At 40.2% G+C, this 23,223-nt stretch overlaps 1 protein-coding gene across 2 annotated transcripts; it reads left to right on the forward strand.

Moving 5' to 3' along the window:
* Window positions 1-1,243: 1,243 nt before the first annotated feature.
* Window positions 1,244-22,909, forward strand: tyk2 (tyrosine kinase 2). Of its 2 annotated transcripts, none has more exons than XM_057345432.1 (24): window positions 1,244-1,459; window positions 1,873-2,066; window positions 2,158-2,281; window positions 2,399-2,537; window positions 9,350-9,513; window positions 9,782-10,136; window positions 10,231-10,380; window positions 11,029-11,186; window positions 11,268-11,382; window positions 11,737-11,920; window positions 12,081-12,199; window positions 12,412-12,579; window positions 12,666-12,753; window positions 14,284-14,411; window positions 14,897-15,032; window positions 18,113-18,264; window positions 18,336-18,486; window positions 18,630-18,724; window positions 18,819-19,011; window positions 19,118-19,236; window positions 20,084-20,256; window positions 21,073-21,190; window positions 21,296-21,406; window positions 21,489-22,909. In XM_057345432.1, exons 2-24 carry the CDS (start codon window positions 1,892-1,894, stop codon window positions 21,630-21,632), a joined length of 3,459 nt encoding a protein of 1,152 aa, XP_057201415.1. In that variant the 5' UTR covers window positions 1,244-1,459; window positions 1,873-1,891; the 3' UTR covers window positions 21,633-22,909. The 2 variants fall into 2 exon arrangements, with proteins under 2 accessions (XP_057201415.1, XP_057201414.1); XM_057345431.1 differs by having other exon boundaries at window positions 1,245-1,463.
* Window positions 22,910-23,223: the final 314 nt, after the last annotated feature.

Here is a 23,223-nt window from a genome sequence, read left to right on the forward strand (position 1 = left end):
GTAACAACAATCCTATGAAAATCATTAGGCCTAAAAAAGTGTATTTTTTGTAAAGTTATATTACACGTTTTTCATTAGTATACTCAACCCAATCTGCAGTTTATTTCTGTAATTTAACATAACCTTTTTACAGCATTTCAAAAATATGTGAAAATAAAACAAAATTCCGTACAAATACAGTTACATTGTAGGTATATAGACATGTGGAAATCACAAATACAGTTTCAATATATACAAATAGTCAGTGCAACAGACTGTTTTGCTGCTTGGTACCAAGAAAAGAAAACCCCATAAAATGAAATTCAACGTTAACATCCTGCAGGTGGCGCTGAAAAATCAACAAATCTTTAAGGAACGCTAACAATTCTTGTCGATTCGTTAATATGAGTTGCATAATTATGTAACATAATATAGCATTGTGAATTGCATTTTATTTAACTTTATAAATCATTGCTTGTAAACTAATTATCCAGGAAGGCAAAGGCTGCGTTCAAGAGACCTCAGAAGTGGGATATTTCCTACCACAAACGCGGAAGTAAAGTATTTAGTACGCTAAAACATTAATGTCACTAATGATTTAGTAGCATAAAAACATTAGAAGCATCTGTTAACATTAAAAGAGCACCGTTCCATATTAGTGACAATAATAGTCTTTATGAACAGTATTTATGAGCAGTGTTGTTTCTGAATCCTTTTAGCGTTGAAGTAAAACAAACTCTGGCATAGTGTTTAATGTTGAACTGTTTAGAAATTTTTAATTTTAACTCTAGAGGGTGTGGCGCTATATAAACCCTAAAAATGTTAAATGTGGAAAATGTGGAGACTTTAGTTAATTCAACATTTTTTTATTTGATGAATCGTACTGCATTTGTGTTTCAAATGTTAGCTCTAGCTAGGCCAAACTGTATATTTATTTATTGTATCTTCACATAAATATTACATATACTTTGCATTTTCATTAACGCCAAAAAGTCGTTTAAACAACGTACGTTTAATTATATAAAACGAATTGGCTTTACGTAACCTACATAATAAAAGAAAACAGTGTACAGCTTTAAACAGAAGATTAGATCTTAATACCGTGTAACTAACATAAAAGTAGTAATTAATTTAATATTGTACGTTTAGGGTAACTTAAATGTGTAAGGACTCTTAATTTGAAAACATCTGACTATGAACGAAGCTATTTTCTATGCGTGAAACTTTGTAAGCTTCCTATCAAGACACCAGTTCATGCGCGTTCAGAATAACGCGTCTGTTGCGCTCCCTGTGTTGTCTACGTAGGCAGATAACTAGGTTTTAAGACAACGTCTGATGCTGTCTTGTTCCTACTGGGAACTCTGCACGCAACGAGTGTGAATACACGCAATGTCAGTTAAGCGAATGGAGACGTAAAATATTCTGAAAAGAATAGGACAACGAAACACTGTCGGAGATTAACAGCACCATTCATCGATCTGTAGGTAAATACTAACCCCAAATTGGGTTTTCATAACTTTCTACCAATACGTTTTCATCTTTGCATGCGATCCTGTAGTAAAAACAGGAAGTAGATTATATACAGTATGTATTGTTTTATACGCCAGGGTATGCTGTCGAGATTTTGCGCTTACTTACAGTAATTACTTACTTACTTTTTATTGGGCATAAAAAGTGTTATTAAATACAGTTATTGTCGACTTTCTTCGTTTGTTTCTTAAAGTGCGAGAATTACCAATGTTGTAGTTTACTGTCATAGCGTGTTATTAAGGTGGATCCTAAACATCTCAAAAATGTAATGACGGTATCAGGAAGAGTGTCGTGTTACTGTAAGCTAAAAAGTAAGTTGACTAAAACGGACTGGAAAAGCCCTATTTTATCACACTTTGGTAGGTGCGGGACTCAATGGATAATGTCTAGACGATCACGTTCAAGAAGATCCAAATCAGGGACGTCCACAGGACACCCCGAAGGTCCTGGCATCCATGTATTTCTGTTCTGGACCAAAGAAGGCGAGCGCTACCTGTCTTACCAAGAGGGTGAGGTGACGGCTGAATATCTCACCATCGATGCAGCAAAAGCTGTGGGTAGGTCTGGGTGCCAGTGGGAATGCATGCTTTTGTTTTGATGTTTTGTTCCTTGGCAGTGGTTTGAAGTGTTTACCCTTTTTTTTCTCAGACATCACTCCGGTCTGTCATGCGTTGTTTGCGCTGTACGACCCCGTTTCCTTATGTTGGTACAGTCCCAATCACAGATTTAACAGAGAAAACCTGTCCAGCCTGTTGCTGCAATTTCGTATGAGGTCAGTGTGTTTCTGTGTGTGTGTGTAGAGATGCATTCAACCGTGTAGCGATACATTCAACTGCAAGAATAGCTTATGTTTATGGATTTTATGTTTTGTGGATTTTATGTTCTGTAGATTTTACTTCCGTAACTGGCACGGCTTGGGAGAAAAGGAGCCAACTGTGACGCGTCATGCCCTGAGGACTGGAAATGGGGCGGAACAGATAACATCTCCTCTGCTGGAGATGACCTCTCTGGAGTACCTGTTTGCTCAGGTGATTTTCAAATACCTCTCATTTTCCAAAGAGCATCCAAACGGCCATTTATTCCAACTTTATTTGACACCTGTGCACGACATTTTGGCAGACACGATTATGCATTGAAGGAAAAGTTCACCTCAAAATCAAAATTGTGTTATTTTTTACTCACCCACATGACGTTCAACATGTTTTAAGACCTCCTGGCATCTTCGGAACACAAATAAAGATATTTTAGGTGACATCCGAGAGATTTCCAGGCCTCCTCCTCCTCAAGTGACTCGGAATAAAGTAAACAAAATAAAGATCGAAGCTCTAGTCTAACGTACTGTGCTTGCTGGAACGACATAATACTGGATGGCACCATTGGTTTCTGACACGTTTAGGCAGCGGGTGAAACTGTGATTATGTCCATTAAGATCAAATTTGACCTCCTATAAAATTCTGGCAGTGTTGATGTAATGCAGTCCTTCAGGGCGGATCATATGATAGTCAGTCTATAAGGTAAAACTCTGGACAAGTCTTCTTGTATGCGTCTGTTTTAAGATGTCTTTATTGTTGTACGCTATTCCAGAGTGACATGAATTTTAGCTGGGATCATGTTCGTTCAGTGTGATGGCCAGCAACAATCCCGAAGGATTTTTAAAACTGCATAATGCGCAGCCGGTTAAACTCTATGGTTTGATAGTCGGACAAAATGGCGAATAGTAACGGGGGAGCATAATAGGCCCTTTTCACAATGACGTCACTTAACTTCCACCTTTTCGCAAAGCAGTGTAGCATAACATCCGTCTTAAAACAAACAACAAGAAGAAGAACTTCCGCTTTGCCGTCGCGCTGGAATTTAACAACAGTGAGAAAAAAAACTGACAGAACACGTATTCAAATACTTATCCTAGCACCTTCGCTAACACAAAAAGAAAACAAAACACTTACCTTCATAATCAAACAGGTACTGTTCAACGAAGAATTTGTATCCTTTCTCTAGCTTTGATCTTGTCATTAGCGAAAATTTGTCTGCAAGACGTTGTACATCATCTAGCCGTATTTGTGGCAGATGTGCAAGGGACTTGGTAAACTCCATTCTGAGGCGCTAGCGGAAGAAAACTTCTTCTTGAGTTTTGTATGGCGGTTTTACTGGCGGTTGGCAAACCAGCTTATAGGTCCATTATCGCCACCTTATGAACTGGAGTGCTAGCGGAAGTAACGATACACTGCTTCGCGGCAGAACGGAAGATGCGTGACGTCATGTGAAAAGGGCGTATATTGGCGTTATGATTAGTCCGGTCGCCTGTCAATCAAACTCCACGCGAATTATCCAAAATTAGTTTAGACTTTTCAGCCTATTTAAATTTTCTCTTAAAGGGATATTTCAGCCAAGAAACAAAATTTCCCCATGTTTTACTTACCCTCAAGGCATCCTTACTGAATATGTTTTTCTGGCAAATGACAGTGACGAAAACTCCCGCACAGAGGAGACGGTATCCTATTGGAACAAAACGAAAAATGCCGCGTTCGTCACCGGAACTTACGACACGCCTGTGTCCTTTGCCGGAAAAACAAGCCTCGGGTTCACGCAGAGCCGAGGGATAACGGAAGCTAGACATTATCGTTATTAGCGTTGTCAATATGGATGTTACTCTTAAATAAACGCATCGATTCGCTTCAGAAGACCCCGGTTAAGACCACGGAGCCGTGTCGAGCAGTTCTTTGATCGATGGATGCACTTTTTGGAGCCTCAAAAAACTGTCCCCCATTCACTCCCATTCTACTGCTTGGAAGTAAAAGGATACGTGGTAATATACAGTATCGCACAGAAGTGAGTACACCCCTCTCATTTTAGCAAATATTTTATTATATCTTTTCAAGTGACAACACTGAAGAAATGACACTTTGCTACAATGTAAAGTAGAGAGTGTACAGCTTGTATAACAGTGTAAATTTGCTGTCCCCTCAAAATAACTCAACACACAACCATTAATGTCTAAACCGCTGGCAACAAAAGTGAGTACACCCCTAAGTGAAAATGTCCAAATTGGGCCCAAAGTGTCACTACTTTGTGTGGCCACCATTATTTTCCAGCACTGCCTTAACCGTCTTGGGCATGGAGTTCACCAGAGCTTCACACATTGCCACTGGAGTCCTCTTTCACTCCACCATGATGACATCACGGAGCTGGTGGATGTTAGAGACCTTGTGGTCCTCCACCTTCCGTTTGAGGATGCCCCACAGATGCTCAATAGGGCTTAGGTCTTCACCTTTACCCTCAGCTTCTTTAGCAAGGCAGTGGTCGTCTTGGAGGTGTGTTTGGGGTCGTTATCATGTTGGAATACTGCCCTTCGGCCCAGTCTCCAAAGGGAGGGGATCATGCTCTGCTTCAGTATGTCACAGTACATATTGGCATTCATGGTTCCCTCAATGAACTGTAGCCCCCCAGTGCCGGCAGCACTCATGCAGCCCCAGACCATGACACTCCCACCACCATGCTTGACTGTAGGCAAGAGTCTTTGTACTCCTCACCTGGTTACCGCCCCACACGCTTGACACCATCTGAACCAAATAAGTTTAACGTGGTCTCATCAGACCACAGGACATGGTTCGAGTAATTCATGTCCTTAGTCTGCTTGTCTTCAGCAAACTGTTTGTGGGCTTTCTTGTGCATCATCTTTAGAAGAGGCTTCCTTCTGGGACAACAGCCATGCAGACCAATTTGATGCAGTGTGCAGCGTATGGTCTGAGCACTGACAGGCTGACCCCCCCACCCCTTCAACCTCTGCAGCAATGCTGGCAGCACTCATACGTCTATTTCCCAAAGACAACCTCTGGAAATGACCCTGAGCACGTGCACTCTACTTCTTTGGTCGACCATGGCGAGGCCTGTTCTGAGTGGAACCTGTCCTGTTAAACCGCTGTATAGTTAGCCTAAGCCATCTTTATGTAAAGCAACAATTCTTTTTTTCAGATCCTCAGAGAGTTCTTTGCCATGAGGTGCCATGTTGAATTTCCAGTGAGCAGTATGAGAGAGTGAGAGCGATAACACCTAATTTAACACACCTGCTCCCCATTCACACCTGAGACCTTGTAACACTAACTAAACACATGACACCGGGGAGGGAAAATGGCTAATTGGGCCCAATTTGGACATTTTCACTTAGGGGTGTACTCACTTTTGTTGCCAGCGGTTTAGACATTAATGGCTGTGTGTAGAGTTATTTTGAGGGGACGGCAAATTTACACTGTTATACAAGCTGTACGCTCACTACTTTACATTGTAGCAAAGTGTCATGAGACCTTGCTCAATAGGGGTCATTTTGTCACATGAAAAGAGAAAATAAAATATTTACAAAAATGTGAGAGGTGTACTCACTTCTGTGAGATACTTTAACTCTGACTGTATTACTCTTCAAGAAGTCATATTCAGTTAGGATGCCTTGAGGGTGAGTCAAACATGGGGAAATTTTGTTTCTTGGCTGAAATGTCCCTTTAAGGGTACAATCACACAGAACGCGCTTTTCATGTTCGAAAACGCGAGGCGCGCTGCGCTGCTCTTTTGATTGACTCTTTGAAAAGAGAAGCGCGCAGCGGTTTTTTATGTTGCTAGGTAACCATCAAAACAGCTGTCCTGTCAGTCAAGGATTATAGCGCGATCGCTCTAGTTCCTGTTAACTGTCTTATTATCAGAAACTTTAAAAAGGTACAAGCAGAGAGGGTGTTTGCTCGGACCTTTCTTGGTTAACCCGTGTCAGCCAGCACAAGTTTCTCCTTCATCATTGCAGTCTCCGGACGTTTCAATCAACTGTAAAGTTCCGTCACCGTATCGGAAGGCCCGCCTCTCCACTCATTCGATTTGACAATGGAAAAAAGCACACATGACGTGAAGCGCTTTTCTGCTCAGAGTTGAGTTTTTTTCAACTTCGGGCGCTCTGAGCGCTCCGCCTAAAACGCGAGGCGTATGGCGTTATTATAATGACAAATGTCGCGAGCGCATTATTACAAGGCGAGAGCGCATTCTTGTAATACGAGCGCGCGAATCTCTCCGCTCGCACGCCGATTTCCTTTGCTCATGCACAAAACTGGACGCGCGCTTTCAACTATACGCTGCTCTCTTATGAATTTTCTCTCCTCTCGCTCAGTGAGCGTGTGCGCACTCAAAATGCGTTCCGTGCGTCCACGAATCCTTCGGTACTCTTGCTCTCGAGAGGTCCTCCTGTGTGTTCCAGGCATTATAGGCTGTCAAAAGTAGTCAACCAATCAGGGATAGGCTTCCACGGCGGGCCAATGAAAACGCGACCTTTTACATGGAATCGTATCGGTTGAAAGTGACTTGACGTATTCAACGAAGCAAGATAGATCCACCACGTTCTCAGGTAACAATATTAGTATATTTGATGCAACATTATTAATCAAATATATATTAGAAATGAACAGGGCATTAGGATGCTTTGTAGGCTACATACAGTATAAACGTCAGTTTAACTACCATGTTATTCAGACAAAACAGGCCAACACCCTCAAGTTCATGTGGTCCTCGTGCATGTCGTACACTTAACATAGTATTGTCAAAATAGTACTAAATTGATTACCGAACAATTTAGATTGGTGTCTTAAGTTAGTTTTATTCTAAAATAATATTTACTACAAGTAACGGTACATATCAAAACAATAATAGCAGTGGAGCATTTGGAAATATCATATAATATTCTATACCTATTTGGTTATGCATTTAATGCATTTGCAGACAGACACTGTAAGTGTTCTGCATTCAGTGTTCCAGAAGTTCAGGGCATAAAACTGAACTTCTATGCAATATACCAAACGCTCCCTTACCGTTCATTTATAATATACATTTGATTAATAATGTTGCATCAAATATATAAAAATTGTTACCTGAGAACGTGGTGGATCCAGAGGCGTATTAAGACCTCATGGTGCCCCCCATCCACCCACCTACCCACACGCAAGAATCCACTCATTAAAAGATTTATATATTAAAAGATTTTATAAGAATGAAACTCAGCAATTTACAATATACTATTTTACAAGAATTACACATTAACATGAAACTTTTGTAGAAAAGAACACAAAAAACAACTCTTCATCAAGCATTTTTAACAATTAGGCCTACTGTAGTTAAGAGGTCGCGTTTTCATTGGCCCGCCGTGGAAGCCTATCACTGATTGGTTGACTACTTTTGACAGCCTATAATACCTGGAGCGCACAGGATGACCTCTCGAGAGCAAGAGTACCAAAGGATTCGTGGACGCACGGCACGCATTTTGAGTGCGCACACGCTCACTGAGCGAGAGGAGAGAAAATTCACAAGAGAGCAGCGTATAACTGAAAGCGCGCGTCCAGTTTTGTGCATGAGCAAAGGAAACCGGCGTGCGAGCGGAGAGATTCGCGCGCTCGTATTACAAGAATGCGCTCTCGACTTGTAATAATGCGCTCGCGACATTTGTCATTATAATAACGCCATAGAGGCGCTGCAGGCGGCAGAAACGCGAGGCGCCCGGCGCGCATAAGCAGCGCGCAAAACGCTCCCTGCCAACTGAAAACAATTCAAAAGAGGCACGTCTCACAGCAAAAGGCGCGTTCTGTCTGATCAGGCCCTAATACTGCCATGCACGAGGAACTTTGTGTTTTTTGTAACGAGCTATGACGTTTGGATATTTTTTTGTTCAAACATCTTTTCAGGTTACAATTTGTAAAATAAGTGTATGCTGACATGTCTAACTCAAAGAGTTAGTTGACTTATTAAAAAAGTCTGTGTAAAAAATTGGGTGGTGTGCTAAATATTGTGGATGCACCGTCTGGTAGTGCAATATTTAGTATTGGAAATGGTTTGATAGTGTTAGGGCTAATGATAGTGCAGTAATTTGTGTGGCTCATTAGCACGGTGTGCAATATTACTGCATTCAAACCTGATTTTAGTGCCAAATAGATAAGCTATGCTGTTGGGCTGTCATTGTGTAGCATACATTCGTGTTTTGCCAACAAAGACAACCGTTTAAAAAACAGTGAAACACTAAATATTTATATGTATATACAGTATATATTTTATGGCTGTATTGACTTAAAAAAACGAATACTGCTTTGGGTCCACTAGACCTACGAACATTGGCTGAGTAACAAAACCATAAAAACATTAAAGGATGCATTTATTTAGGAACAAAACAAGCCATGAAGAGGCTTATTTTACTATCGTAACTTTTATTTGTCTTATCCACATTGTTTTCATTGTTTGTTGTCGTTTAGTGTGAGTTACACACAGAAGATCTTGCACTTTATCTGTTGTTCTAAAGGATGAGACACAGACTTTAGATTCACTCAGTGCAGGACGGAGAGAATGAAGTTTTTTATAATAAAGTTGATCCTTTACTTAAGCTAGACTTGTAGTAGGCTATACATGATTTAAACATGCTTTTGATTTGGTTCAGCGGCGAGTATTTACTGAGCTGCTCATTTAAAGTGGCAGCGCATGGTCAAAGTAAACATTGACTAGAAAATGAACAATTTCACCAAGGCATCTAAGTGATGTTCCAGTCATCATCTAATTTTACCTCTGTGTTAAAGACACACTATTGTATTGCTTTTTAGATATCTAGCTTACACAAAGAGCGTGCTGATGTATTTTTGACAACTTGTTGTTTAAGTGAAGTGTAAAGATCAAAGTAAAATCAGTATCAGAAATCAGTATACATTTTTTTTATAAATTAAAAAAAAAAAAGTTTTAACCAAAATGAAAGTCTTCGAAAATAAATCATATTACAAAAAGTCTTCAAATTGTTTATTTAAAACTATTAAATCTCATGTATTTGTTCTGTCACCAGGCTAAACATGATTTTGTGAATAACTTGGCGTGTTTGGATAAAGTGAGGGGAGAAGAAGAGATCAGTCGCTTTAAGAATGAATGTCTGGGTATGGCAGTTCTTCATCTCTCTCATACGGCCCTGCAGACTGGCTGCTCTCTACAGGATGTGGCCAAACAGACCAGGTGCAGAATTGAGCTTCCTTCACTGGGGAAGGTGTAAGAGAGTGCTTGCTAAAAGGGGAAGTAAAAAATAAAATGCTTGCGGGGATATTGTTTATTTTTTCAGTAAGGTTAGTCATTATTTGTTTGTTTTAATGATCATTTGTACGGTCCTTGGAATGAAAAGAATGCTTCAAAGTACCTTAAGACAAATATCTGCACACAGCGGACATAATTGTCCTAACTAATCTCCATCAGAGCATACTGACAGATCTTGCGTGCCATCCTTCAGCTTTCTCCGTTGCATTCCCCTATCGTTTTCCCAACACATCGCCCGAGACAACGTCCTGACGAAGTTCCGGATTCGCCGAGTGTTCGCAAAATTCGTGTGCCGCTTCCAGCAGCACACGGTGAGCATGGGGAAGCTTGGATCGCAGGAGGTCCTGTATAAGTATCTGTCCACACTGGAACGCCTGGCACCCGAGTTTGGCATCGAGACTTTCTCTGTGTCACATCTTTACATAAGAAACGATGGAGATGACAGTGAGTCCTACATCAAGATATCAGAGGAGCCAGTGAACAGCGGAAGAACTCATGAGATCAGGGTGTCCGGGTCGACGGGGATATGGTGGAAGAAGCTGACACGTGTAAGTTGCTGGATTTGATATTTGACCTTGTGCCTATGTTTTGAAGTGTGCGCTCCGATTATTCCCATTTTGGTTGTTGTTGTTCACTTTCTAGGACCACTACATTACCGATCAGAGGAATGATGCACAGCTTGATGAGCAGGATGTTGACACTTGGACATCCTTCTGTGACTTCCCGGTGATCTCTCATATTGCCATCACAGGTGTCAATGTCTGTATTAGTCGGCAGGACAACATGTTAATGGTAAGGAACCAGAATCGGGTCAATTTAGGCATCCACGTACGTTTATACGCTGCTTTTCTTCAGAAACCTCGTATCTCCATATTTCGTCTTTTTTATTTTTTGCCATAAATCATTATTTATGTTTGTCACTGGGTTTTGCAAATATCAATAAAAAGTGCTTGTCAACTTTTAAAAAAAAGTTTTGATGGACATACAAGGTTCCGGAAGGACAGCGACGATATGATTATAATATAACATGTAAAATGTGAAGTCGACGCAGCACTGGCCTGAAGGTCTTTCTATCTGGTGGTCCGCTTGAATCGTTCGTTCACATATTTGTGGCAGGAGGAGCTGCCACCCTCAGCATGCGAGTACATATTTGTGATCTAAGAAGAAGCGGTGACGTCACTATTTGCTGCTAGAGAAATACGTTGGACATCAGCTTTCACTCTCACGTGCAATTCCTCTAACGTCTTTTGAAGCACATGCTTTTTTTTTGTGTGTCACAGACACCAAATCACAAGTACCTCACTCATAGGAACGTATAAATGAATAGTTTTCATTTTCTTGCATCAGCGGGTTAAACAATACTTGCGCAAAGCATTTGATTTGTATTTCAACTTTTGTGTTTTGATATATCACCAATTCACAAACGCTGGTGTTTTTTAGGACGTATGCTTGGGCTCCAGTCTAGAGGCTCACTCTCTGGTCTCGCTGCTTGACGGATACTTTCGACTTACAGCCGACGCGCATCATTATCTGTGTTGTGACGTTGCTCCGCCTAGAGTGGTTCTCAGCGAGGTCAACGGCCTGCACGGTCCCGTACTGTACGTGCACTGACTTGCATTTTCATACTCGTATGGTTCTTCTGGTCTTACTAATGTGTTTGCTCTTTTCGCTTCTTTTAGGGACGATTTTGTGCTTCAGAAACTTAAGAAAGAGGCAGATGAAGGAGCGTTTATCGTGCGCTGGAGTTTGCTAGATTACCATCGCATAATCCTCGCAGCTCTGAGTAGGACAAAGGTACTGCTTTAGTTCTGCTGTAGGGCTGTAAACATTTGTACTGATAATGAGTTTATTTGACGGAAGGAGGAACTAGACGTGTAATGCATGCAGTATTTTTATGGTGCTTGCTTGTACCGTGGTTCATCAGTACATGATGTGTGTACATCAGTAAATGACTTGTGGTTTCAGTAGATAATGGGTTCTGGTTTTTTTCCCAAGCGATCAGATTAATGATGTTAGAAATTAAAGAACAAGAGAACATCAAATCATGGAGACTCAGGGGTGGGATATTGCATTAGAAAATGCATGGATAGAATTATGAGTGATTTTACAAGTATCTAGCTGAAGTATGTTTGCTAATTGACTTGGCAGGATGGCAAAAGTCCAGTACACAAGCAGTTCAGAATTACACAGAAGGGCTCTGTGTTTAAACTGGAGGGCTGGGACAAAGAGTTCACCAGCATAAAGCAGCTCACCGACAGTCTGAAGACCTTCGTGCTGAAGTCTGGAGAAGACAGTTTCACTGTGAAGAAGTGCTGCCTGCCCAGACCAGGAGGTGATCACTGTGTTTGTGTGTTTTCCGCTCGGCAGACTTTCACAATAACGCCTCCGAGTCACCCTGAACTGTCTAAGATAATAGCAGATTCCACTGAAAAGCTTGTGATGTACATCGTTCGGTGACTAATCCCTCAAACATTTTTACGGTTGTATTGCAGAGCTGTCGAACCTTCTAGTGGTGAGAAAAGGTGCCAACAGTGGTGTTAAACCCATTTCTGAAACACTCAACTTGAGCCAGCTGAGGTTCCATCAGATTAAAGACAAGGAGTTTACAAAGGTAGGAAATCGTGTGCTTATCGGGAATACTGTATGGTTCCTGTACTAGATAAACTAGTCAAACTCACTCAATATCATCAGGTGACAGTTCCAATATCAATATGGATCAGTTTTACTAGATTGGTTGCGCTGATAAGATAAAGCAGAAGTCACGTTTCATGTTAGTATGTCATTTTTCAATGTTTTTTTGAGACGTGTTTTTGGTGCGTGTAGGAACAGCACCTGGGACGTGGCACTAGGACTAACATCTACGCGGGCTGGCTGAACGTCCAAAGCATTACAGAAGACGGCAATGAGGAGTCAAATAACAATCACAGCGAAAAGAACGTCATCCGAGTTGTTCTTAAAATTCTCGACCAGAGCCACAAGGATATAGCGCTTGTGAGTGACACATTCTCTCCTTTATGGATTATTGTGCGTTCTGCTGTATTGTACAAAATCTCATTGTCTTGATTATTTTTCTTCAGGCGTTCTTTGAGACGGCGAGTCTCATGAGTCAGGTGTCTCACTGTCATCTGGTGTTTGTTCATGGAGTTTCAGTCAAGGGATCTGAGAGTGAGTGCCCTTTGACCTATTCTTTTAAAGGCCACGAGTAGGGATGCTCATTTCGGTTAATTTCCCTAACCGAGAACCGACACTCGTTATCCGAACATTTACTGTTAACCAGTAAGATTTTAATAATAAATTGGAATAAAAAAATTCATGCTGCGTCTCATTTCGAAGGCTGCGTCCTCCGGAGGTCGCGTTTGTCGCCGCCTTCGCATGCGACATCCGGAGGACGCAGACTTCGAAATGAGAACAAAGCTAAAGTTGACGAGGGTCTGTGACACTTTAAAAATACAATTTTTTTTTCACAGATTTATTTTAACATGCAAACTGCAGCATAACGAATACATCAACAACAGCACCTGCATTCATATTTTCATGAACCTGTGGCGTTTTGGACAATGGAGAAAAAGTAAAATAATATAAATCCAAAGCATAAAATAAACGGGCAAGAAAAAAACTGAAATAATTAACAAATTATGACAAAACGAAAACACAGAAGAACCGGCAAAGTTTATTTCCATCAGAAAGTTTTTTCATCAAATAAAAATAGCAGGCCTACCTCAATCCAAAGCTTGGAGTTTTTATTTAATAAAGTAACATGTTTACGTGTTGTGGTGACAGTCTGGAGCTTGTTGACAATTAGACCCGCGGCAGAAAACACCCTTTCAGATGGCACGGATGTCCCGGGAATGTAGAGATAACGCTTTGGGAAGTGCATCACATTTGCTTTCCACCAGCCAGTCTTAGCTAAACATATATGGCTACATCCGATCTGTTATACCAACCAAAATACAAACATTATTTTTTACTTATTCATATTTCACATTCGTATTTTTACGTCACGTCTAAAAGAAGGCAGGGAAATCACTGGTCGCGCCGTTTTCTTCTCCAAAGCGCACGGGCAGCCGATGCTAAGCATCCATGAGATAAGTTTATGTAAAGGATAAATTGATGGCTAGCACCGAAATTCCCTTGCAGTAGCTCCGCTATTAGCTTTGCTGAAGCATATTATGTGTTTACATAATATATGTCTGTGTAGTGTTCATATTAATTTTGAATTATTAAACACATACACATACATGCATATATTTAAGAAAAATATACAATATTCTTTTTTATAAACGTTTATTAATAATTTCAATTATTGGTAAATATAAATAAATACATCTAAATATTTCCTAAATATATATATACATGTATGTTTATGTTTTGTGTTAATAAATACAAAATTAATATGCAGAGTACACAGACAAAAACTTTTATTCTGGATGCGATTAATCGTTTGACAGCCCTAAAAACAATATACAAAATATTATTAAACTTAAAATAAACATACCTTTTAAATCGTTAAACTGATAGTATTAACCGGTCAAAATTTTTACGATCGGTTAACGGTTAAACGGTCAATATGAGCATCCCTAGCCGCTAGTGTTATCAAAGCTGTTTGTGGGTTTTTTTACCTTTTAAGCACAAGCTGTACTTTTTGTGATCCGTCAGACGGGTTATGTATCTGTTGTTGATGTGTTATCTGAACAGACATCATGGTGGAGGAGTTTGTGGAGTTTGGCCCTTTAGACGAGTTCCTGCACAGAGAGAGGGCTCGTGTCACTCCTCAGTGGAAATTTACTGTTGCTAAACAGCTGGCCAGCGCACTCGGCTATCTTGTGAGTGAATAAAAAATACATCCGTTTACATCAGTCCAAAAATCTGTTGATACACCTCTCATTCTGTGTCATTTATCTGCATTTGAGAGAATATGTTGTGAAAACTGTTGTTTTTATTTAATTCTAGGGTTAATATTACCTCTAGGGTTAATATAAAGTGAGTGAGATGTTGTAGTAATTATCAAGCAAATAATTATGTTAATAATTAACAAATAATTACGTAATTTAAAAAGTGCATTTGTAAAGTAAATGTACATCATGGTGATATTTATTGCGCAAAATCAATTATAATGAGTTTTGACATTGGACAACATTTTTTTCACATTCTTTTTCTAAAAATAGAAAATGGATTTGTCATAAGTGATATCACAGTTATTAAAATAATCTCAAAGAAAAGTTATAATGCCAAAAAAGCGATATTACAGATCTACTGAAATTTCTTTATGTGCCTCACCCATTCGTGCCTCATTTCTTTATCTACACAGGAGACAAAGAGTTTGGTTCACGGTAATGTCTGTGGCAAGAACATTCTAGTGGTCAGGAAGGGTTTGGAAGACGGGACGTCCCCTTTTGTGAAGCTTAGTGACCCGGGTATTTCTATCACAGCTCTTTCTCGCGGAGGTAACTTGGAACTCCGTATTGCTTTTTTTTCTCATACACATTATATACGTGAATATAGTATAAGCTTTTACACAGCTCACTAGAGTGCTTGGTTTATTGGTCAGTTGTGACATTTGTGACCCTGGACCACAACACCAGTCAATAAGGGTCAATTTGAATTTGAAAACCTGGAATCTGAGGGTGCAGCAGTTTACAAAATATCTTCATGGAACATGATCTTTACAAATTAACCTAATGTTTTTGGCATAAAAGAAAAATCAATCGTTTTGACCCCTACAATGTATTGTTGGCTTTTGCTACAAATATACCTGTGCTACTTATGACTGGTTTTGTGGTCCAGGGTCACATATAGTCAAAAAAACAACCACTAAAACGGATAACGGACCATTTATCCAGTACTGCTGTACTTGTTTCACAAGTTGTCAAAATATTTTTGAGTCACTTTTTTAATCATGTGGCAAGTATTAATGTAATAAGTTGGAATAATGCACATCCAGCCGGTTCACTACAAAACTAGTATTGTGCACGAACAGCGAAAATGTGGTAAATATTTCAATTTAACCTTCTCAGAGTGATTCCCGAAGTCCTGGGCCCGTATTCTTAAAGCTTCTAAGAATCCTCTAAGAAAGCTCTTAATTTAGCTTAAAAACTTCTACGTAGGAGTCATGGCTTAAAAGTGATTCAGGATCAATCTGAGAGCAACTCTGAGCAAGGAAAAGACAAAAACTTTTATCTTAGTGAGGAGGCGGGGCTGACCCCGTTGCTATGTCTTTTGAAGACTGTGATTGGTTGGTTGGCCAAGAAGGAATAAGAGCGCTTTTAAGTATAGGGTCATTAGTTTGAAATTGCACGTCATTTTTTTCTGTTTTACCATACTCACGCACACACACAGACACACACATATATTCTTTATTTTTTTATTTACCATGCTGTTAATGTCAACATATCTGATAGAAAATGAACAGTGACTCTCTGTAAGTGCTGTAATTGTTTGTGTGATCACTATAGAAGATTGTGACAGAACCAAATCATCTCTGCTGCATAGCTGCATTTCTCCAGTTGCTAAATATGTTAATGTAGTGATTTCTTCTATTTCTGGTGCTATGGCACTGTTTCTGCGCTGTTTTGGAGATGTTAGCGTGTCTCTAATAGGATCGGTCACAAACATCTAATGTGTTGTGTCTTATTAACTCACTGTCATTCAATTCAATGTCATTTTATTTTATAGCGCTTTTTTTTTTGCATCAAAGCAGCTATAGAAGAAAACCAAAACCAAGATAATCAAAAGTTGGACACACACACACAAAATCTGATAAACCTTAAAAGTAATATGGAAATTGTCATGCATTGCAACACATTTCTTCTCACTTTTCGTGTTTCGTCCATTTTCTCTGCTGCTAAAGAAACTCCTCGCTACTCCTAAAATTTTGGACCTTAAGAGCTCTTTTAAGGGTTAAGATGCTTTATGAATTACTTTCTTCTTTACTGGGATCTTTTCTGTAATTCTATGGGGAAACGCCCACATTTCTAAGAATTTTCTTAGAATTTTGTGACTAGGAGCAACTCTTTGCGATAGGATTTTTCATGAATATGGGCCCTGATCATCCTGTCTGGCCTGATTTACGCGTCATGTTTATGATACAGGTGGAATAGAGCACACCCTGTACTGTACCTCTCTATCTGTGTTAGTACTCTGTTTACTTCACTTCACTCATCACCACTGTTTACTTGCATCAGATTCTCTCATGATTGAACAGGAAGTGAAGAACTAACCACTTCCTTATGGTGATGATGGCTTGTGTCAAGTACATTTATTAAAGTCAGGAGAATGTTATTTACAACCCCGAGGCAGGTGTCCAGAATACATTGTGACAAAATTCGCACCAAATATTCATAAGAAATACACATAAATGATACGCTTAAATTGTGACATTTGTTAAAAAGATTTGTGCCATTACTATTTTAGTATGCTGAAATGTTGCGCAGTGAACGATAAAATGAGCGAGAGCACTCATAGACTTAAAGGGGTGGTGCAACGGTGTTTCATGCATTCTGACTTCTTTACAATGTTAAACGTGCTGTCTTCTCATGCTTAACATGGTCAACTTGTCAAAAAACAAGTTGGGTGTATTACGTAGTATTTCTGTGCTCGATACACTCCCCCAGCGATCGTACAGGTTTCGGAAAGGTTTTTTCGAACATATAAAACTGTTTCGTAACAATTTTTCTTAGTCCCTTATTGGACAATTCTCTCGGAAAAGCATGCGGCACGTCCACGCGGCAGCAAGGAGAGCAGGAGAAGGAGCATGCACAGACGTCACTTTCACTTGTGTGCAGGAGAGAGAGAGACTTGTGTACGTTCGCGAAGTTCAGGTGTTTGTTTGTTCACTGCATTTGGGTGATGAATGTTATATAAACGGTGGATATAACGCTGGATTTGGAGATCGTTTGGAACTGATATATGGAGCCGTCCCAGCGCTAAAAGATGCCGGACATGAACCGCATGTGGTGAGTGAAATTGATGTCTGTGTTTTGTTGGCAATGGGTGCGCACATGCTTTAGTTCAGCCTACCCCTCCCCCCGCACGTGCCATATGCTTTCGGAAAAATCGTACAGCTGTATCTATCTGTTATAATTGTGATCAAACTAAATACTCTTCGAAGATGCGAAGTATGCAATACTACTCAGGGCTCTAGACTGCAACTAAATGGTCGCATTTTGTGACTATTTTTCCTGCCAGTGCGACAAGTTTTTCCGCGGTCAGAAACCGCGTGTGTTAGGGCCGCTTAAACTGAAGGAGTCAACTAATATCAAACGCCACTTTTTTAACAAAATTGTGCTCAGCTGGCCAGCGGAACTGTGACCTTATCTCCGTTATCTGCGTTTCCACAGAATGTAAAGCTGGGGGTTGACGTAACTTGCCACGTTTCGTCTGCCACGTCTACTAACACAACAAATGTAGTTCTTCAAAACTTCTGAAAAAAAATACACAGCATTCTGTGTCCAGAAGCACTTTATTTTTCAGAGCAACCACCCAGAACATATTTTGAAATCATGTTTTGTTGGTGTTTTACATGAAGAACGTGTGGAGCGCATCCCGTGGATTGCTCCTGAGTGCATCGCCGATGTGGCGCGTTTAGGAAGTGCTGCCGACCAGTGGAGCTTTGGTGCCACTCTCCTGGAAATCTGCAACAACGGAGATCTGCCCATCAGTGGCAGCACGCTACCCGAGGTACTGCTGCCCCCCAGCTGTCTGTCTGTGTGTTTGGGACTGCACACTCTCACTGTCCTCTCTCTTTACAGAAAGAGCGTTTCTATGAGACACAGAGTCGTCTGGCCGTGCCCTCGTCTCAGGAGCTGGCAAGCTTTATCAGCCGGTGTCTGACATACGACCCTGCTGCCAGACCATCCTTCCGGACCATTCTGAGAGAGCTGACAGACATTCAGATAAAATGTGTGTCCTTTATAATGCACAAAGCCTGTTTGTGTCTTGTGACTTTTGTCTGTCTAAATTTTTAGAAATTGATAGACTTGACATGCCTGTATAGCATGATTATATCAGTGAGAAATTCATACCGTTTCTGTCTTTGCTCAAAGATCCAGACATTTTGCCTGAATGCGAGTCACTTCCACACAAAGATCCTAGTATATTTTACAAACGTTACCTGAAGAAGATCAGAGATCTGGGAGAGGTCAGTTTTCCATTTTTGTTTAAAAGACTGTGTTTGGGTACCTCGCTCACTCATATGTCCATTTCATACTTTTCATACTGTGACATGTTTTTAGGGCCATTTTGGAAAAGTAATGCTGTACGTGTATGATCCTGACAATGATGGAACCGGAGAGTATGTGGCAATTAAGGCGCTGAAACAGGAGGGTGGTGGTAACCTACATGATTCCTGGCTGAAGGAGATTGAAATACTGAAATCACTTTACCACACAAATATCGTCAAGTACAAGGGGTGCTGTACTGAAATGGGTAAGCAGAACCGCTTATGGGTTTTTTCTTAGACACCATGAAATCAGATTGAATCTGTTTCACAAGTCTTTCCTCTTTCAAATGAGCATATGTTGTGTCGTGTCAGGTGGACAGGTGGTTCAGTTAATCATGGAATACCTTCCGCTGGGAAGCCTCAGAGACTACCTGCCTAAACATCGCTTGGGAATTGCACAAAGTCTTCTGTTCGCACAGCAGATCTGTGTGGTGAGTTCACGTGACACTCACTTTTTCCCCATATGGCAAACTATGTGACTGAGTGATTTTGGACAGGAAATGCGTTAAAGGTCCAGTGTGTCATTTTTTTGGATGATCCATTAATAGAAATGCAATATAATCTACATAACTATGTGTTCAGAGGTGTCTAAAGACCTTACATAATAAAGTGTTATGGTTTTATGACTTTAGAATGAGCTATTTCTATCTACATACACCACGGGTCCCCTTTCATGGAATTCACCATGTTGTTTCTACAGTGGCCCTAAACGGACAAACTGCTCTAAAGAGCGTGTTTCCGAATTACGTTATCTCCTTCAACAAAGAAGCGAAAACGTAACGACAGCTTAGTTCTGTGTCAGCCACCGTAGTGCTTCGAAAAGGAGGGGTGGACTGAGCCGTTGGTTGCAATTCGCAATCTCACCTCTAGATGCCGCTAAAAAATCACACAATGGTCCTTTAAATGCCTCTTGCTTGTGTTTTTCACACACCTCATGAGCTGTGATAAGATAAATACAAGCAAAATTTCCCCAAATGACAGCTCAGTCCCTTGGCCTCATGCTGACACTCAGTGTTACTATAGCAACCATTTTAGATACACTAATTATGGACTACACTGTCTGAACAAACAGATCACATTTGCATAATGACAATGAGTCATTGCGAAAACCCCAAAATATGTGCAAACAAAACCTACAGCAATATTCAACATTTTTATTTTACACATTGCAGTTAAGGGCCTCATTCGTCCAAATGAACGCACTTTGCAAATGCAGTAATGTGTGATCAAATATAATAGTCCCTAATCGGGTACGTCATATGTTTCTTTGCACCGTAGGGGATGGATTATCTGCACTCCAAACGGTACATCCACAGGGATTTGGCTGCGAGGAATGTTTTGGTGGAGAATGAAGACGTTGTTAAAATCGGTGACTTTGGTCTGACAAAGTACATTCCTGAAGGAGAGATCTACTACCGTGTGCGTGAGGATGGTGATAGCCCTGTGTTCTGGTAAGCTTACTGCTGGAGACAATGTTGATGATATTCTCCACTATAGTATGCTTACATGAGTAAAACCTGATCTCTTTCATGTTTGTTAAAGAGTACATAACTAGGGATTTTTAAGGTCCTACTTTGGTTTATGGAGTGTCCAACAACAAGTTTATGTACATAGAAGGTGTAAAAACACTACTATTTCGTAATAATAGGCAGTTATTCTTACCTTACTTCTTGACTGACTCTCAAATGATTTGTTCCGCGATTCATCTGTCTAATCCCCTCCTTTCCGCTAGCCTAGTCTGATGTGATTGGTCAGATGGTCTAGTCTGCTGTGATTGGTCTACCGCAAATGAGGCTCACACGAGCTACAGTGTTTGGGGAGAAGAGTGAAGTTTTTGCGGGCAGTCCAAGCAAAACGTAGGCGGGACTATATGTAGTGACGTTAATCCGCGAATCGGACTAGGGCACGACTTGTTTGCGTGATTCAGAGTCGACTCCCTTTTTTACAAGCCAATAACTTTGTTATTCATTCACCTTCGGATTTACAACTTGGCAGACTGCTTACTTTTAAACACGACAACATTACACACTGCATGAAATGTCATTTTCATGATCTCATGTTATGTATTCTTTAATTGGATTTAAGTGGGCTGTTGAAAACATACATCTGTTTAATGTTGATTGACTTAGGGAACATTGATATAATCTAATGATTTCGTAGAAATAAAAAATATTCCATTACAAATAAAGGCTTTGTTGAAAAGCTTACAAATATTCAATTTTGCTTTATTATTGTCTCTGGGCTTACAACAAACTTCTGTTTTTTAGGTATGCTATAGAGTGCCTGAAGGATAGCAAGTTTTCCTTTGCCTCTGATGTTTGGTCCTTTGCTGTGACACTGTATGAGATTTTGACCCACTGTAGCCATCTCAAGAGCCCCCCTTCAGTAAGTCCAAATATTCCTTTTGTCATTCATAAATGATGACAGAATTTTCATTTTTGGGTGAACTTCTCATGTATGGTGATGTATATATCACTTTGTGTTCCTTAGAAATTCTTTGAGATGATTGGAATGGTTCAGGGTCAGATGACTGTGGTCAAACTCATTAATCTCCTGGAGGAAAACAGAAGACTGCCCTGCCCTGGAGATTGTCCTCATGAGGTAGTGTTGCACACGTATTCACATCTGCTTATTTACACATCTCATAGATGGCAGATTCATCGCCTGATTCATCTCTCCACAGGTGTATTTGCTAATGGAGCAGTGCTGGGATTTTAACCCTCAACAGCGTCCATCTTTCAGTTCGTTAGCCAAGGATTTGAAGGACTTCCGGCGAACGTACGACCAGCGACCGTCTGTGCAGCTCGCTCAGATCAGCCATCGCTGACATGCTCTCTCTCTGTTGTTCTCACAGGCTCCAACCACAAAACACTTTGTTTTGAGTACGACCACAGGTGTGTGTTTTTAAATGTGCTAGTGAAGCCACTTAGCCTTTAACTGCTGAAACAGTGCTGGTGCTAATGAGAGCTGGTTTTCAGATCCGTGAACATCTCTTTGTGACTGTGTTACTGCATAACATGCTTACAAACATCCAGCATCACTTTTAAATTCATCGTGCATTGCCATATGCCACCGCAGATGCTGTAAGTGGTAACATATTCCTTGATTACGCCTGGAATGTTTTGGAACGTTTGCATTTGTTTTAAGTTGTTGTTTTGAAAACTGTACAGAGTGAGGATATTATCCTGCCATGGCTTCTGATGTTACTCATTCATGGTTACGGATTCATGATTCGGGAGAGGTTTCAGGGGCCAGACGGTTGTTTTGGACTCACAGTTTTGGAATACAGTGTTACGGATTTAGCACAGGCACTCTGTTGGTGAAAAGGGGGTTAATGTAAGCTGAAGTCAAGTGTCTTACTGTTAAAACCATAATAACCAAAGAACGCTCAGCTGTGGACCCTATTCATTCCTTAATGTATATATACATGGTATGTTGTAAATACTTTCAAGTGCGTTTGGTTGATTTTGAGTTTACATCCACTTTCCCCAGGCCTACTGATACTTATTGGGAGTTAAGACCCTGTTTACACTTTGTATTAATGTGGGACCAGAATCTGAAATGTTGTCTATAGACGATTTCACCGGCAAAACAACATAAACAAACGTTATGTGGCCCAAACTTAACTTCTGGTAGACCTCCGCAAAGAATCAATAATAGAATAGTTTTCATTTTAATACAATTAATATACAATAAAATATTAATATAAATTAAATATAAAATAAATGGTTATATTATAACCAAACACAGACCAAAAGTTAACTTGTCCTGATAGGTACAGAAGCTACTTGATGCAGACCGATGTAAACATGCTGTGTTCTGATTGGTTGAGGATCCCCTCTGATGGGATCACTGTGATCACATGTAAATGTCAAGTGTAAACAGAGCCTCATTACTGTGAAAAAAGCCTTAAGACTATGAATTTAGATGTGTACAGTCTGATTTGAATGTTGCTTTTTTATTTATTTTCCCTCTTTTTTTTGTAAAATGTGCAATTCTTTCTTTGTTTTATGGGCATTTGTACAACACCTTACATGAAATTCTATAACCATAATGTCACACTGGATGTATCAATATAAACTTTTAATAAATGTGACTATTCAATTCAATTTTATTTATATAGTGCTTTTCACAATGTGCATTGTTCCAAAGCAGCTTTACAGGAGCAAATAAGAAAAACACAGAAAGGTAAAACACAGCACAGTGCATGGTGTTTATAGACCAAGCATGATAATTATAATAAATAATATCTAATAAATAAATAAATAAATGCAGTCTCCCGGTGAGCAAGCCAACACTGCACTGCTCTGCTGTGGCGAGGAACCCAAACTCCAATGATGAATAATGGAGGAAAAAAAACCTCGGGAGAAACCAGGCTCAGCCGGGAGGGCCAGATCTCCTCTGACGTGTCATAGCTG

Source organism: Triplophysa rosa, linkage group LG11 (assembly GCF_024868665.1).
Source record: "Triplophysa rosa linkage group LG11, Trosa_1v2, whole genome shotgun sequence".
In the NCBI taxonomy this organism is placed as follows: domain Eukaryota; kingdom Metazoa; phylum Chordata; class Actinopteri; order Cypriniformes; family Nemacheilidae; genus Triplophysa; species Triplophysa rosa.